The sequence below is a fragment of the Hylobates moloch genome, unplaced genomic scaffold (genome assembly GCF_009828535.3).
Source record: "Hylobates moloch isolate HMO894 unplaced genomic scaffold, HMol_V3 SCAFFOLD_19, whole genome shotgun sequence".
NCBI classification, from domain to species: Eukaryota; Metazoa; Chordata; class Mammalia; order Primates; family Hylobatidae; genus Hylobates; species Hylobates moloch.
In genome coordinates, this window is record NW_026652294.1 from 78,455,923 (window position 1) to 78,472,723 (window position 16,801).

General features: G+C 40.4%; 1 protein-coding gene across 1 annotated transcript in view; it reads right to left on the bottom strand.

Annotated features, from left to right (window-relative positions):
- Window positions 1-16,801, bottom strand: part of DOCK8 (dedicator of cytokinesis 8) — a 237,257-nt gene that overhangs the window by 140,816 nt on the left and 79,640 nt on the right. The window contains exons 5-7 of the mRNA XM_058431159.1: window positions 14,021-14,144; window positions 6,589-6,801; window positions 1,652-1,737 (exon numbers count right to left, since the gene is read on the bottom strand). Coding sequence (XP_058287142.1) covers window positions 1,652-1,737; window positions 6,589-6,801; window positions 14,021-14,144 — 423 coding nt within the window. The remainder of the gene's footprint in view (window positions 1-1,651; window positions 1,738-6,588; window positions 6,802-14,020; window positions 14,145-16,801) is intronic.

The window sequence follows — 16,801 nt, forward strand, 5'->3', positions numbered from 1 at the left end:
CCACTTCCACTCAGTCCTCCTGCCGACCAGACAGACAAGGAAGCTCCCACTGCCAGGTTGGTTTGCAAGGGCAAGGGCTTGCTTTTCTGTGCCCATTACTGGACACTCAGCAGGTTTATGGGCTGCTCATTTCTGCGTACAAAAGGCCCTGAAGCCCCTCTGGTAGAACTGGCCAGCGGGAGGAGACTGTCACATCAAGAGGCCACCCATAGCTGTGTGAGCAGACTTGCTGGCTTGTATTCTGAGGCAGAAGAAATTGGCAGAGGCTACACGTTAGAATCATAGAAGTTTGTGGTAGGTAGGAATTTTGAGACCATAAGGTCTATCAACTTCATTTATAGGGAAGAACTCAAAATCCCAGGGAAGTTCCCAGGGGTTGAAACCCAGCCTTACATCCAGAATCCAGATGCCTTCTCACTGCAAACCAGGGGCTGCTGAAGGGACCCATGAAGTGACTTTGAGAGACGGATGACCCATCTAATAGTATATAAATAAATGTTACGCTTCTGTAGTTTTGCTTAGGTAAAATATGTACAACTTTAAAGGTTTCATCTGTGGATTTGAAGAAGAACTAATTCTTGAAAATAGCAGTCTGCAGAGAGGAAGAGAGGCATAGAGGCACTCCGAGGGTACACAAGACAATCTATTGCAGTGCAAGAAGAAAATACTAGAATTTATTTAGATTTATCTAGTTCATTCTTTAAAATTTCTCAGTTATATGTTTTATAACATAGATAATATTTTAATAGGAAAGTACAAAATTAATACATGTCTATACAGGATTTTTTTTTTTGCTATCAAAGTATACAATTGAAATGTTTGGACGCAACTGCTTTAAAGTAGTGTGTGGCAAATAATTGGCCCACAAGATGAAACCAGACTGTAGTCGTGTTTTGTTTTAATTATATGGTGTTTATAAAGAGAATGAGAACATATTTAGGGAGTTGGTATATCAAGCAGAAAAATCTAGGTTTTCAGCTTCTCTTGAAAAAATAGAAAAGACAGTTGACAAAAATGGGCCTGTTTATTTGGATGGCAAGAGTTTGTTGCTAGTAGTGAGTGTCCCCTTAACATAGTTTACTACAGTCCCCACCACTCCCTATTGTCCCCTGGCAGTAAGACTGAGTTTCAGTTGCATTTATCATTGTGTTTCAACAGTGGCATACTGGTAAATGTTTAACAAATAATCTCTGGGTGCTGAGGGTGGTGCATATGTGTAGCGTTGGCTGATTTCTACATTGTAAATACTTTCGCCATGGCCAATTTAAAGTTACCAATGTGACTTCACTGAACACAGGAAGAGATGTGCACTGTCAGATCTCCTGAGTTACTACAGTGGACTCCAGCACACCACTGATTGAAGTGCTATTTTTCTTAACGTAGGTCATTTCACTCGATTATCTTACGTGCCTAACTTTAGAGACATGTGTGTTTGCCTTCTCTATTGTAGAAGAATGACCATCAAAAGGTCGGTAGAAAAAAAATCCAGGAATGGACTCAAACGTGCCCTTTCTACTACTCCACAGCTGCCCACTGTTAAAAGTATTTTGGGAGCTCCACTTTGATTCAAGCTCTGATAATAAATACAACATTTGTATGTAAAAGGCAAGATAAATCTCAAAGTAGTGGTAGTGTGTTTGTTGATACTTACTTCAAGGTCAGCAACTTGACCAATATTCTGTTGCCCAGGTGTTCCTTGGGACATTCTGGTACTGGACGTATTTCCACAGCATCCTCCTATTTTTAATCACATCGTAAGGAAATCATTAGTGAATTCTGTGAGGAGCTCCAATTAGAGTTAACCCAGGGAAGGGAAGGATACCTTCCACCGCTCAAGTTAACTTAGATTTGCTTTTTTTGTAACACTCTGCCTTTTATAAGAAAGTTTCTCTTCCATCCCCCAACCTCAAAGCCAGCATTTGCAGCAAACAGTTTCTCCTTTTAGAAACCCAAGCATTTAAGACAAAGAGACTGAAGCAGGAAGCAAGGAAATGTGAACATGGATATGGCTTAGTAACATCCACCAGATGGCATTGCAAAATCTTGTATCTACTGTTGATGTTTTTGTGTGTTTTTTAAACACTCTAATTACACATTTGGAATATTTCTCCTGTCAAGGGCTTTACTAGTAAGTATGTGAGTTTCAGATTTGAAATCTGAGTCAGAATGGTTCACTGAAGGCTGTAAACCATTGATCCTATAATACAGAGTCACTTTCTCAGTTCACTGTTTTCTTAAAACAGATGATAGAGACTTGGGGTTGAATTGACAAGTTCTAGACAGGCTTATGCAGTTAGAACTTGCTAAAGTGCTAGGTATATGAAATTTAGTAATGACAAATTAAGAGCTCTATTTGTTTATTTTACCGCACAGAAACTAAAGACTTAAAGAGAAATATCAAGTCCCTACTGTAACCTTAACAACTGCATCTGAACTATCATTCTATGTTAATTATAATCATTTATGCAAAAATGAGCAGTGCAAATCCTTGAAAACAGTAATTCTCACTCTTGCAGTATGCTTTCCAAACACTGGTGAATGCTCTGCCAATCGCAAGGGTCCAAAGAACAGGGTCACGTCTCACTGTCTTTTCCTGGGAGCTTTCCACTGAATACCACACAGCAAGCTTAACATTCTTGCAAATAGCAGTAAAGTCACCTTCTTGGTAAATATGTACCCACTTTGGTGGAATGATCAATGTGGTAAGCTCATCATTACTCCAATCTCTCCCTGTGGTCCCCATTCCTTGTGGTTACGGTTGGCCATGTCGCTGAGTGGAATGGCTGAGTTTATTTAAGAGGAGACATTGTTTTGATGCCTACTCGCTCAGGGCAATCTGGACCTTTTAGGATCATTGGAACAGACATATCTAAAGGGAAGATCCCCCTAACTGGAAAACAACCTGAAGGTAGAGACACTCATGGATTTCTGGGACTGCCTTTGGTCTAGATTCTAATTTTTGAAATCCTTTTAAAAAAGATTTTCATTGGGAAAATTTTAAACACATACAAAAGTTGAGAGAGTAATGCAATGAACCACCATTCACCCATCACCTAGCTTCAACAAGTTCAATTCGGGGGCATTCTGGTTTCATCTATTTACCCACTCACTACCTTTCTCGCTCAGTACTGGATTACGCAGAAGCAACTTCCCAGAGACCATATACATATATAAATATTTCAGTACTTATCTTTAAAAGATAAAGACTTTTAAAAACATATAGCAATACCATTATTATGCCTAAAAATTAATAATTTCTTATTGCCACTAAATAATTTTTGTCAGTTTCAAATTTCCCTGTCTCAATTTGTTTTTACTGTTATTTTGTTAAATCAAGATCCAAACAAGGTCCACATATGACATTTGGATGATATATTTCCTAAGTCTCTTCTAAGCTATATGAATTTTTTCAGGCTTTACAGCTAACTGAAATGGGAACTAATTCCCAAGCAAGCAGAAAGTGGAAATGTGAAACATTAATGGATACCTCTTGTTTTCATCATCCTAAAGATAATATATAAATGAAGGGAATGAAAGAGATAATGAGAGAGAAAGAGACAGTACGAGAGAGATGATATTCTTTATTTACTGTCCCAATGGATCCGGAGGTCAACTCCACATTTACCTACCTGTGATTTCCTTAGGTGAGCCAAGAAGTACCCCCCCAACCTTTTTTTCTGAATTGGTTTTAGTTGGGTTCTGTCACTTGTAACCAAGAGCCTCAGCAAACTTTTTTATGATTTGGAGTATTAGTGGAATCTTGCTTAGGGATTGACACAGAATGCCTTTTGTAGAATCACCACCTTTTGTAGAATCAGAACGAATTAGGGAAAGAACTTGCCTTATAGAAGCTTGGTGGTTAAGTCCCACTTTTGCTTCTCCTGTAGACTCAGCCGTAACTTGGATATACTAGTTTACCTTTCTTCTAACTTTTCTTACAGGGAAATCAAGTAATGATAATATTTAAAAATCTGATTGTGTCATTGAAAAAACCAGCATTTGTCATCACGTCAGAGTAGGTAGAAATGTACCTTTTCCTCCATAGAACTTTCTTTGAAAAAAGCACAAATTATAAGGACAAATGCAATTTCTGTGACAACAAATTCAAAATATTAAAGGGCTGGTACAGAGGCCCTCAAGCATTTTAAACATGCCAATTTACAAATAACTGGAACGCTAATTACGAAGCACTTCTCTCTACTCGATAAAAGCAGGCCCCATTAGGCCTGCTCCTAGATTATAACTTTCAGTCCCAATGGAGTGTCTGCATTGTTTCAAAGATCATAAAACAAAGTTCCTCTAAAACCAGGCTATGTTTCATTATTTTAATCAGTTCAGATGGAACATTCTCCCACCTAATACCACCAGGGAGACATTGACAAGCAAATGTCTCACTGGACATATTCTCTGCATCCTCTAATTGTTCTCTCTCTTCTGGCACCCACTTCGGCTCCCTCTATTACACATCGGCATCTCCATTACAGAACTGAGAGGAAGAGGAAGGAAAGTAAAGGCCAAATCAGTCTGATTTAATACATCTCGACAAATCTGGTAAAAAGTCTTAATACTGTGGATGGAAACGAAAAAGTTACATGATATTTAAAAATATCATCTTTGGATTTCAGTTATGTGTCCCCAACATACCAGGTAGTCATATGTATGTAGATACATAAACAAGGGAACATGAACTTTGTAGTTAGCGGGTTAGGGCCCCATTTTATAATTTAATTTATCCGTTGAATCTTGAAAAAGCTCTTTAGCCTAATTCTTGCTTTCTAATCCGAGGAAAGGAGATGATGATATTGCTCACATTATTCATACTTTATTAATTTATTTTCTAATTGACAAATAGTAATTGTGAACATCTATGGGGTACAGTGTAATGTTTTGATCTATGTATACATTGTATAAAGATTAAATCAAGTAATGTTTTGATCTATGTATACATTGTAGAAAGATTAAATCAAGCTAATTAACATATCCATCACCTCACCAACTTACCTTTTGTGTGTGTGTGTGTGATGAGAACATTAAAAATCTTTTTTTAAAGCAGTTTTGAAATATACAACACATTATTATTAACTCTGGTCACTATGCAGTGCAATAGGTCACTAAAACGTATTCCACCAGCCTGAGACTTTGTAGCCTTTGATCGACACCTTCTCCCTCTCCCCACAGCCCCTGGTAGCCACCTTTCTACTCTGTTTCTATGAGATCCACTTTTTTTAGAGTCTATATATAAGTGAGATAATTTATTTTTATACTCTGCCTCATTCAGAAGACCATTTGAGGCTGCTGACAAAAACTGCAAATAAAATAAAAATAGATGAGGAAACCAAGGTGCTTAGAAAATCAGGATAAGAAAAGAAAAGCAAGCTGGAGTAAATTCAGGACACCAATCAGTAAGTTGCCACATTTGGTGAAGGTGGACAGAAATTTGCTCTAAGTAAAGAATTTAAGAGAGTTAGTTACAAAATGAGCACAATCTCTAAGGGTTCGTATTATCTCAGCAGAAGCGTGCTTCTTCTTTCTCTGAAGATGTGAAGGCTAATTGCCCTTTAGATAATCAAAGAGGAAGGTGCTAGATGGTGAGTAGGTCAACAATAGTATTTCCATGTGGACGTGATATCCTATCTCATGACTGCTGTTTCCTTTACTGCCCTCCTTGCTGACCAGTGGTGAGCTCACTGAAGGGCAGGTGAGCAAACACAATCCAGAAGGGTGGGGGTATCAGGCTCTCTGATTGTCTCACTTAATCCAAGGATTGAATTTCAAATATTTAGAGGCACGGATGGATGGAACATTTTTATGCAAAGTTTCCTCAAATCCTGTTTCTTCCAACTGAACTTTCAATACAATTTGGACAGTCTGGCAAGACTCAGAAGCGTAGATAACCCCACGCAGAGGGGAAAACTGACAGCCTCCCATACAGTATAAGGAGTTCAAACAGACAGAAGGCTTGAATGATGGTCACCTCTCATTTCATCCAAAGTGCCTCAGGCAGTGACCACAGGCAAAGTCTACATTATCCTATTGTTGTCAGTCAGCTCCAATAAATGAAGAAGTAAACAATCAAGATCCCAAAGTCCTACACATTGGGAGCATGGGCTGTGATTATCCCAGCCTGAAATGTTTTCAAAGCAGGTCTCTCTGGTTGCTCATAGAGACCATTAAAAAGAAAGTAATAAAGCACTAAAGAACATCAAAGTTTAAGTAATGAATGTCTCAATGGATTAGTGACCACACAGACCCTCCAATAATAGGATGGTTTGACTTGCTGGGTGTGATTACTACATGTAGACCCTTGAAACGTTTGGGGATTAAATGAGATGCTCTTAGTGAACACATTTTGTAAAGTGCTGTGAAAATTCCAGTTGTTATTATTATCAGAATCCCATCTGTATGATAATCAATATTGGCTCTGCTATGACACACAGGCTTGCCTGAGTGAAAAACAAGGCCTCAGAAATCATACAAGTGAGCCCTGGCATCATGGGCTGCTATACAGTAATAATGAACAACACAATTGTCCACATGACGCTCAGAGTTTTCACTGAGATTCTCCAGTATGGAAACAGTGGCACCCACCTCATCCACTGATGGGTAAAGGGCAAAGAGCTCGGCCTGCCGATTGGTCCTCCGGGCCTCCTCATTCTGCTTCTCAAAGTCCTCGGCACTCACTTGCTGCAGGAGGTTTTCTAGCCGCTTGTCAGGCTGCAGGCTGCGGAGGTCAAAGTCACAGGCAGTGACGGGGCCTTTCCCAGACACGTCGCACAGCACATTTAAGCGGCGGGGGCCTGCCTGTGAGGGAAAGCAGTGGGTCTTTGTGAGAGGGACAGCGAATCTAAAACGAGAACTGAAGAATCTTGGACGTCTCAAGACTGCTCCAATTTGGGACTGCAGAATCTCAGCCAGGCCTCAAGTCTTCTGAAGAAACTGGGGATTTGACGAGAATGACATCTTAGCTTCCTGGATCGACTATTCTAAAATTAAATGTCTTCTTGTCACCTGGAAGCAGGTAGTTACTCATCTTATGCAGACAAACCAGTCCTGAGGAAAGGACTGAAAACAGCACTACATTCCTATGGGTTGTTGGCTTGTTCTTTCCTGGGGCTGGGGGGCCGAGCCTCTTAATGAACCATGCTCATGTCTCATACTAGAGCAAAACAGAGCTGGAGGAAGTTGTAACAAAAAGGGACCGGGCCAGGTGCAGTGGTTTATGCCTTTACTCCCAGTACTTGAGTAGACAAGGTGGGAGGATTGCTTGAGGCCAGGAGTTCAAGACTAGCCTAGGCAACACAATGAGACTCAGTCTCTTAAAAAAAAAGAAAAAAAAAAAGAAAAACTTAGCCAAGCATGGTGGCGTGCACCTACAGTCTTAGCTACTTGGGAGGTTTGGGTAGGAAGATGGCTTGAACCCTGCCCAGGAGTTCAAGGCTGCAGTGAGGTACGATTACCTTTTTTTTGTTTGAAGACCGAGTCTTGCTGCAACACCTAGGCTTGAGTGCAATGGCGCCATCTCAGCTCACTGCAACCTCTGCCTCCTGGGTTCAAGCGATTCTCCTGCATCAGCCTCCCTAGTAGCTGGGACTACAGGCATGCACCACTACATCTGGCTATTTTTGTATTTTTAGTAGAGATGGGGTTTCACCATATTGTCCAGGCTGGTCTGAAATTCCTGACCTTAGGTGATCCGCCCCCATCAACCTCCCAAAGTGCTGGGATTACAGGGGTGAGCCATTGCGCCCGGCCCCATTTAAGTATTTAATCCATTTTGGCTGCTATGTAATATGATCACAAGTGACATCCTCTCACGCTTTGCTATATTGTTTTGACAGAAGCAAGTCCCAGGTCCCACCCACAGTCAGGGATGAACATCACAAAGCTGTGAATGTCACAGGCCCAGATGATGAGACAACCATAGAATTTATCTGCCACACTAATTTTCTGATAATAATTTAAAGTGAGCATCTAGCTTCTGTAATAAAGTACTATTTTTAAAATATCGGGCTCACGCGTGTAATCCCAGCACTTTGGGAGGCCGAGGTGGGTGGATTACCTGAGGTCAGGAGTTCAAGATCAGCCTGGCCAATATAGTGAAACCCCATCGCTACTAAAAATACAAAACAATTAGCCGGGCGTGGTGGCCAGTGCCTATAATCTCAGCTACTTGGGAGGCTGAGGCAGGAGAATCGCTTGAACCCGGGAGGCAGAGGTTGCAATGACCCGAGATTGTGCCACTACACTCCAGGCTGGGCAACAAGAGCGAGACTCCGTCTCAAAAAATAAGTAAATAAATTATTGTATTAACTTTTTAAAACTGTAACAGAGAAAAAGATTATAAATTACCCTACAAGTTACTAATTTCTTTGTGAAAATTTTTTTTACAGTTAGGCCAGTTCTAATTACTGTGCTTCTAAGCTTCTAAAGTTAAAGTGTATTTAATAATGCTAAGAGGAAAGATCACTTTTTTTTTTTTTTTTAGACGGAGTTTCGCTTTTTTTGGCCAGGCTGGAGTGCAATGGCGCAATCTCAGCTCACTGCTGCCTCTGCCTCCCGAGTTCAAGTGATTCTTCCGCCTCAGCCTCCTGAGTAGCTGGGATTACAGGCACGTGCCACCACGCCGGGCTAATTTTGTATTTTTAGTAGAGACAGGATTTCACCATGTTGGCCAGGCTGGTCTTGAACTCCTGACCTCAAGTGATCCACCTGCCTTGCCCTCCCAAAGTGCTGGGATTACAGGCATGAGCCACCATGCCCGGCCACAATGACTTCTTCTGCAATCCAGCCTGGGTGACAAAGTGAAACCCTGTCTCATTAATTAATTCATTCATTCATTCATTCACAAATAAATAGATAGGAGACTGCACCGGGAAATAAAGAGACCTTGTCTTAATCTCCACTCAAAACTTGGTTTTTGAAACTGGAAAATAAGATGATTTGTGAGGAACCTTCCAAATTAAATTGTGTATAAACACCAAAGCTGAATGTTATGCTTCCAAAGATCGACGTGGGAGTGGGCAACACTTTTCTACAGGAATTTGGTAACAGTTATTGGATTAAGCAACAACAACAAAAAGGAAAAAATTTGCTACTCAAGCTGTGTCCACTTTTGGCTGCAGTGTGCTTTAAGAAAACAACCTTAAATCAGTCACAAAGTGGATGCTTTATTCCATTAGGAATGTCTTTGTAATTGGGAACTGCGTGCCTTGGACCAAAGACTCAGCAAAAAATGTATAACTGTAATCAACTATATGTTGTAGGACTACAAATGGATTGATGGTAAATATCTATAAAATTTATGGCAAAATGTTATTCTCAAAATTCTACTAAATGGACATACTACTGGACAATTTCTCCGTACTACACATTTTTTGTGACATCTACCTCACAAAAGTACTACTCTACTAGATCATACATTTCTAGCACATAAACTGAATATGCTAGAAATAATCAACATTAACACTTCAATTAATAATACTTTTGTTTTTCTTAGAATTTATAAGAGTTTGAGGAAAATGAGTTTAATTGCCCAAATTTATTTAAAAGGACGTCAAGGTACATATAAGTCAAAAGTCTAACATTACTCGTCCCTTAATCTAGAAATTTCACTTCTAAGAATTTATCCGTAGGGTACAACTGGCAAGTGTGCAAGAATGTGAGGTCAAGAGCATCTCTGAAACAGTTTGTGATAGCAAAACAATAGAAGTAAACTAAATGCCCCCAAAAAGGAAGTATTAAGAGATTTTGGAACTTTCATAAAATAGAATGTTATGCAGCCATTAAAAGAAAGAACCTGGCCAGGTGTGGTGGCTCATGCCTGTAATCCCAGCACTTTGGGAGGCCAAGGTGGGGGGATCACGAGGTCAGGAGATCAAGACCATCCTGGCTAACATGGTGAAACCCCGTCTCTACTAAAAATACAAAAAATTAGTCAGGTGTGGTGGCACATGCCTGTAGTCCTAGCTACTCTGGAGGCTGAGGGAGGAGAATCGCTTGAACCTGGGAGGCAGTGGTTGCAGTTAGCCGAGATCGTGCCACTGCACTCCAGCCTGGGCGACAGAGCAAGACTCTGTCTCAAAAACAGAAAGAACACGTATTAATTGGAACAGAAAGATAATCACAGTATATTGCTAATATGAGAAAGGAAGTTATGCAATATTATGCATAATATAATCTAATTTTTATAAAATCTACATGTACCAAGGAATCTTATCATATACGTGTTTAAATTTTATAAATCTAGCTATGTGGCCTCACCATTCTACCCAATAAGAATGTGCGCAAGAATGAAAGTGGAATTGAAAACATTGCTGTCATCTCACAGTCTGAGATTCTCTCCATGATGAGTATTATTCCAATATTTCAAAACAAACAACTTTTGTACAATTTGGCTCTTTAAAAAAATTTAATAGACACATAATAGTTGTACCTATTTATGGGATACCGTGTAATATCTCAATACCCGTGTATAATGTGTAATGATCAAATCAGGGTAATTAGTGTACCCATTGCCTCAATTATCATTTCTTTGTGTTGGGAACTTTCAAAATCCTTTCTTCTAGCTATTTGGAAATACAGAATAAATTATTTTTAATTCTAGTCACCTTACAGTACTATCGAATACTAGAACTTATTTCTCCTATCTAGCTTTAATTTTGTAACTGTTAACCAACCTCTCTATTCCCTTCTCCATCCATCCTTCCCAGCATCTAGTTACCACTATTCTACCCTCTACTTCTATGATATCAACTTATTTATCTTCCACATATAAGTGCGATCATGCAGTATTTGTCTTACTGCGCCTGGCTTATTCCACTTAACGTCCTCCAGACTCATCCATGTTGACGCAAATGACAGGATTTCATTTTTTTATGGCTGAAGAGTATTCTATCGTGTATACACACCACATTCTCTTTATCCATTCTTCTGTTGATGGATACTTAGGTTGAGTCCACGTCTTGACTACTGTGAATACTGCTGCAATAAAAATGGGAGTGCAGATGTCTCTTTGATATACTGATATCCTTTCCTCTGGACATATATCCAGTAGTGAGACTGCTGGATCATATGATCAACTTGGCTCTTAAACACAGACAGTGGGCCGGGTGCGGTGGCTCACGCCTGTAATCCCAGCACTTTGGGAGGCCAAGGTGGGCGGATCACCTGAGGTCAGGAGTTGGAGATCAGCCTGACCAACATGGAGAAACCCCGTCTCTACTAAAAATACAAAATTGGCCACGCGTGGTGGCGCGTGTCTGTAATCCCAGCTACTCGGGAGGCTGAGGCAGAAGAATTGCTTGAACTCGGGAGGTGGAGGTTGTAGTGAGCCGAGATCATGCTATTGCACTCCAGCCTGGCAATAAGAGCAAAACTCCATCTCAAAACAAAACAAAAACACAACACAGTGACTTGAGTTCTCTGCTAGTATGCTGCAGCAAAGAGTGTGCGTTCTGTGTATGCTGGTCTTCACCTATGGTTTCTGGGCTCCAAATTCACCCTTTTATGCTTTGTTCTTTGATGCTGGGTCAGCAAATCATATTTCTGCTGTTTCTGCTGCTCCCTTTAGGTTCTGTCAATAGGGAGCCCTGTAGGGTTACTGGATGGTTCAAGGAGGTCAGAGGGCCTGGCTCCTTCCTCTTGCTATTCCTCTCACCTTCGTAGTGACAGTTGGTTCTAGCCTTCAGTTCTTTTGGTACTTCCAGAATCACCCTTACCTTACCTCCTTGAAGGTACCAGCACCAGCCGGGCAATTTCTCCTCCTGTGAGGTGTGAGTCCAGGCTCCATGAGGTTTTTCCCTCCGAGATCCTGAGATAACACCACCAGCTGGGCAGTACCTTCTCAGGGATGTCAGTCCTTGCTCTCAGGCTCCTCTTCTGAGCTTCTACGTTCTGACAACTCCAAGCTCTTCCCCTAGACCCGTAGTCCTCAAATTGTGGTCCTGCGACCAGCAGCAACAGCAACACTTAGGAAATGCTAATTAAAAAGTATGAGGTTCACCCTCCAGACCTACTGAATCAGAAATTCCAGCAGACAGGGCCCAGCAACCTATGTTTGAACAAACCCTCTGGGAGATTCTGATGAAGCTAAATTGGAGAACCACTGCCATATACCCCAGCCCCAGGGTGGTGTGCTGTTTTCCATAATGACGATTTTAGGATAGCCTCAATTTTTCCCTTTCGGTTCTCTCAGACCTCCAAAACCGGTTTAATCAATTCCCTGTGTTAAATTTCTTCTGTTGAAATACCTACTGTGGCTTCTGTCTGACTAACATTAAGACGAACAATTTAATTGGTCAGCATGTAGGGTGAAAATGGAATTTAGTCAAAATTAATGATGAAAACTTCCTTAAATCTCCCATAGAGCAGAGCATCCAGGTATTCTATCCCTCAGTAAGCCTGTCATATTCAGCGCTGGAAACGATAGCTGATTCTACTGCGGAGCTCCAAGTAAGTAGTTGGCTTTGCTTTAGGGGGACCACCTTGCCTGAAAAATTAGTATTATTTTAAAACCTCAAATCATTTCCAGCATGGTGAGATTCCTGTATTATGAAGACACGTGGAAGCTGAAAACTATATTAGTTTACAAGAAGTTTTGTGCAAACTTGAACAAATTTTTTCTTCTCAATTTTATTTTTCTCATCTATAAAATGGGCAGATTGGACAGCTCAGTAGCGTTAAACACATTCACACTGCAGTATAACCATCACCAGCATCCATCTCCATAACGCTGTTCATCTTGGAAAGCCGAAACTCTGCCCATTAAACAATAACTTCCTACTCCCCCCTCCCCCAGCCCGTGGCGACCACATTTTGTTTATCCATTCATTATGGATGGATACTTGGGTTGCTTCTACCTTTTGGCTGCTGTGAATAATGCTGCTGTGAACAAAGGTGTATAGAGCTTAACTTTTGGAAACATGAAATTTATTTGGCTATTGTTCTTTGGCTGTTTTATGCAAATGAAGGCTTGCTTGCTTTCTGTCTTCTATTTGTTAGAGTGTTTTCTGGAGTTCTTCAAATGACCCCAGGCATTTAAAAAATTAGTTACAGAATAGTGTTGAAAGTTCATCTCACAATATCTACACTTTAACTTGAATTTTAAACTGTAATTACTTTATAAGAATAATGACAACTGGCCAGGCGTGGTGGCTCACGCCTGTAATCCCAGCACTTTGGGAGGCCGAGGTGGGTGGATCATAAGGTCAGGAGATCAAGACCATCCTGACTAACATGGTGAAACCCCATCTCTACTAAAAATACAAAAAGAAATTAGCTGGGCGTGGTGGCGGGCGCCTGTAGTCCCAGCTACTTGGGAGGTTGAGGCAGGACAATGGCGTGAACCCAGGAGGCGGAGCTTGCAGTGAGCCAAGATCGCATCACTGCACTCCAGCCTGGGCGACACAGCAAGACTCTGTCTCAACAACAACAACAACAACAACAAAAAGAATAATAAGAATAACAGTAACAGTGACCAGCATTTACTAGGCACTAAGTGTACTTGGCATTATTCTAATTCTTTATGGATATTAACTCATTTAATACTCAAATAACCTCATGAGTTAGTATTATCATCCTTGTTTCCCAGGGGAGGAAACTGAAGCCCAATAAGTTTAATTATCCTGCCTGAAGTTAGAGAGTTAGTACATGGTAGAATCGCTAGGAGAATGCAGGTATTCTGGCCTCAGCACGGAGCTTTTCATTACTCTGTAGTTTGCCTTAGGGGCACCAAGAGTCTCCGCAGGAATTGTCGTACGGATGGGCCCAAGGTGTCTCTGTCCCCCAGTTACAGCTTTTCCACTTGTTTCTATTTTAATCATTGGGTTTCTGGGTTTTCATTTGAACACCAATTTCTATAGCTCCAAATAAATTTGAAAACATAAATCACTGACGCAGATGGTAAAGTTCCTCCTACTTAAACTTTCTATGAGTCTATCTTTCTTCTAGTTTGTAAACTCGACAGCATGCCCTGGCAGAAGAGCCCAGTAACCTGGTAACCATGTTTGTTGATGGGAAATACCTGAGCAGCGGGTTCACTGCACTCCAGGGTTTCCGACTCAAACGTCTGTTTCGGAAGCGTCTTGTGAAAATCTTTTCGGGATCCAGTCTTTTTAAAGCCACAAATTTCTGGACTTCCTTGGTTTCTTTTATGGTTGATATTTAATTTGGAGAGAGAAAGGGGGAGAGAGAGGTGCAAACCATTAGATTAAAAACAAAAGTAACGGCTTAAGTGTAGACATGGTGCTGAGAGAGCTTTCAAAGAGGGAACCAATTGTAATTTCTCACATTTAATTATACTCCTGGACTAATACAAGGCTCTGTTGTAATGAGATACAAATTTACCCCCTGGCTGGCTCATTATTAAAGGGAGGCATGGCCTGGGAAAATGCCACTTCAGAGGTGCGGTCATTTCAGCTGTGGGGCATTTGGCTCCGAGCTGAAGCTAAACTATGACCCTAGTGTAAGTGGCTGGAATAAATCTAGCAATGTGCAGAAGCCGCAAATAGAGATCGTTTGAAGATAAAAATAGAGAAAACCATTTAATCTTCACATCAATGTTCTTAATAATGAATAAAGCAGGCAGGACATGGTTAAGAAAAAATAAAAATAAATGATTTATCTTTGCAAACATCCTCAATCTCCACTCTGTGAACTCTGTTAAAATTGTGTTGAATAATATACAGCTATGGAAAGAGTTTAAAAGAGAATGTCTAGCCTTGTCACTGAAGAAATGAGACAGACCATCATAAGAAAGGTAAAACATATAAGTTGTCAGGTGATGACTAGAGAAACCAACATGTGTATTTCCCATTTTTATGACTCAAAGACATCTTTGGAAAACATGCTGCAAAGTCAAGTGCACAAACATGCGCCATTTTTATTTTTGTTGCGGATACGGGATATCTTATCTTTTATTTTTTTCCGACTTTTATTTTAGGTTCAAGGGACACATGTGCAAATTCATTACATGTGTAGACTGCATGTCACTTAGGTTTGACGTATGAATGATACTGATGTCACCCACGTGGTGACCATAGTACTCAGTAGGCAGTTTTTCAACCCACACCTGCTTCCATCCTCCCTTCTCTAGTAGTTCCCGGTGTCTACCGTGTTATCTTTATGCCCATGTTTACCGATGTTTAGCTCCTGCTTATAAATAAGAACATGTGGTATTTGGTTTTCTGTTCCTGTGTTAATTCATTTAGGATAATGGCCTCCAGCTGCATCCATGTTGCTGCCAAAAAAAAAACCCCATGATTTTGTTCTTTGTTATGGCTGTGTAGTATTTCATGGTGTATATGTACCATTCTTTGTTATGGCTGTGTAGTATTTCATGGTGTATATGTACCAAATTTTCTTTATCTAGTCTCCTGTTGATGGGCATCTAGGTTGATTCCATGTCTTTCTTATCGTGAATTGTGCTGTGATGAACATACGAGTGCATGTGTCTCTTTTGTAGAACAATTTATACTCCTTTGGGTATAGACCCAGTAGCGGGATTGCTGGGTTGAATGGTAGTTCTGTTTTAAGTTCTTTTGGAAATCTTCACACTGCATTCCATAGTGACTGAACTAATTTCCAACATGTTGATTTTTGCCCTTTTTTTTTTTTTTTTGAGACAGGGTCTCGTCCTGCTACCCAGCATGGAGTGCAGTGGTGTGATTATAGCTCACTGCAGCCTTGAATTCCTAGGCTCAAGCAATCTTCCCACCTCAGCCTCCCAGTAGGTGAGAGTATAGGTACACGCCACCATACCCGGCTAATTTTTTCTTTTTTTTTTTTTTCCATTTATTTTGATGTTTTGTAGAGACACGGTCTTGCTACATTGCACAGGCTGGTCTCAACCTCCTGGCTTCAAATAATCCTCCTGCCTCAGCCTCCAAAAATGCTGGGATTACAAGCGTAAGCCACACGCCCAGTCTATTTTTTGACTTTTCAATAACAGGCATTCTGACTGTTGTGAGTTGGTATCACGTTGTGGTTTTGATTTGTATTTATTTAATAATTAGTGACGTTGAGCATTTTTTCATATATTTTTTGGCCACGTGTATGTCTTCTTTTGAGAAGTATCTGCTCATGTCCTTTGCCCATTTTTAAATGGGGTTGTTTTTTGCATGTTGAATTATCTAAGTTCCTTATAGATTCTGGATATCAGACATTCTTCAGATTTACAGTTTGCGAATATTTTCTCCTACTCAGTAGGTTGGCGGTTTACCCTGTTGATAGTTGCTTCTGCTGTGCAGAAGCTCTTTAGTTTAATTAAGTCCCACTTGTCAATTTTTGTTTTTGTTACAATTGCTTTTGGGGACTTATTCATAAATTCTTTACCAAGGCCAATGGCCAGAATAGTATTTCCCAGTTTTTTTCTCTAGGGTTTTTGTAATTTTAGGTCTCACATTTAAGTCCTTAATCCATCTTGAGTTAATGTTTGTATGTGATTAAAGGGAGGGGTCCAGTTTCAATCTTCTGCATATGACTAGCCAGTTACTCCAGGACCATTTATTGAACAGGGAGACCTTTCCTCATGGCTTGTTACTGTCAGTTTCGTCAGAGATCAGACGGCTGTAGGTGTGCAGCTTTATTTCTGGTTCTTTATCTTGTTCTATTAGTCTACGTGTCTGTTTTTGTACCTGGACTATGCTGTATTGGTCACTGTAGCCTTCTAGTGTAGTATGAAGTCACACAGTGTGATGCCACCAGCTTTGTTCTTTTTGCTTAAGATTGCTTTAGCTATTCAGGTTTTTGGTCCCACATGAATTTTGGAATAGGTTTTCTTTTTTTAATTCTGTGAAAAAATGAT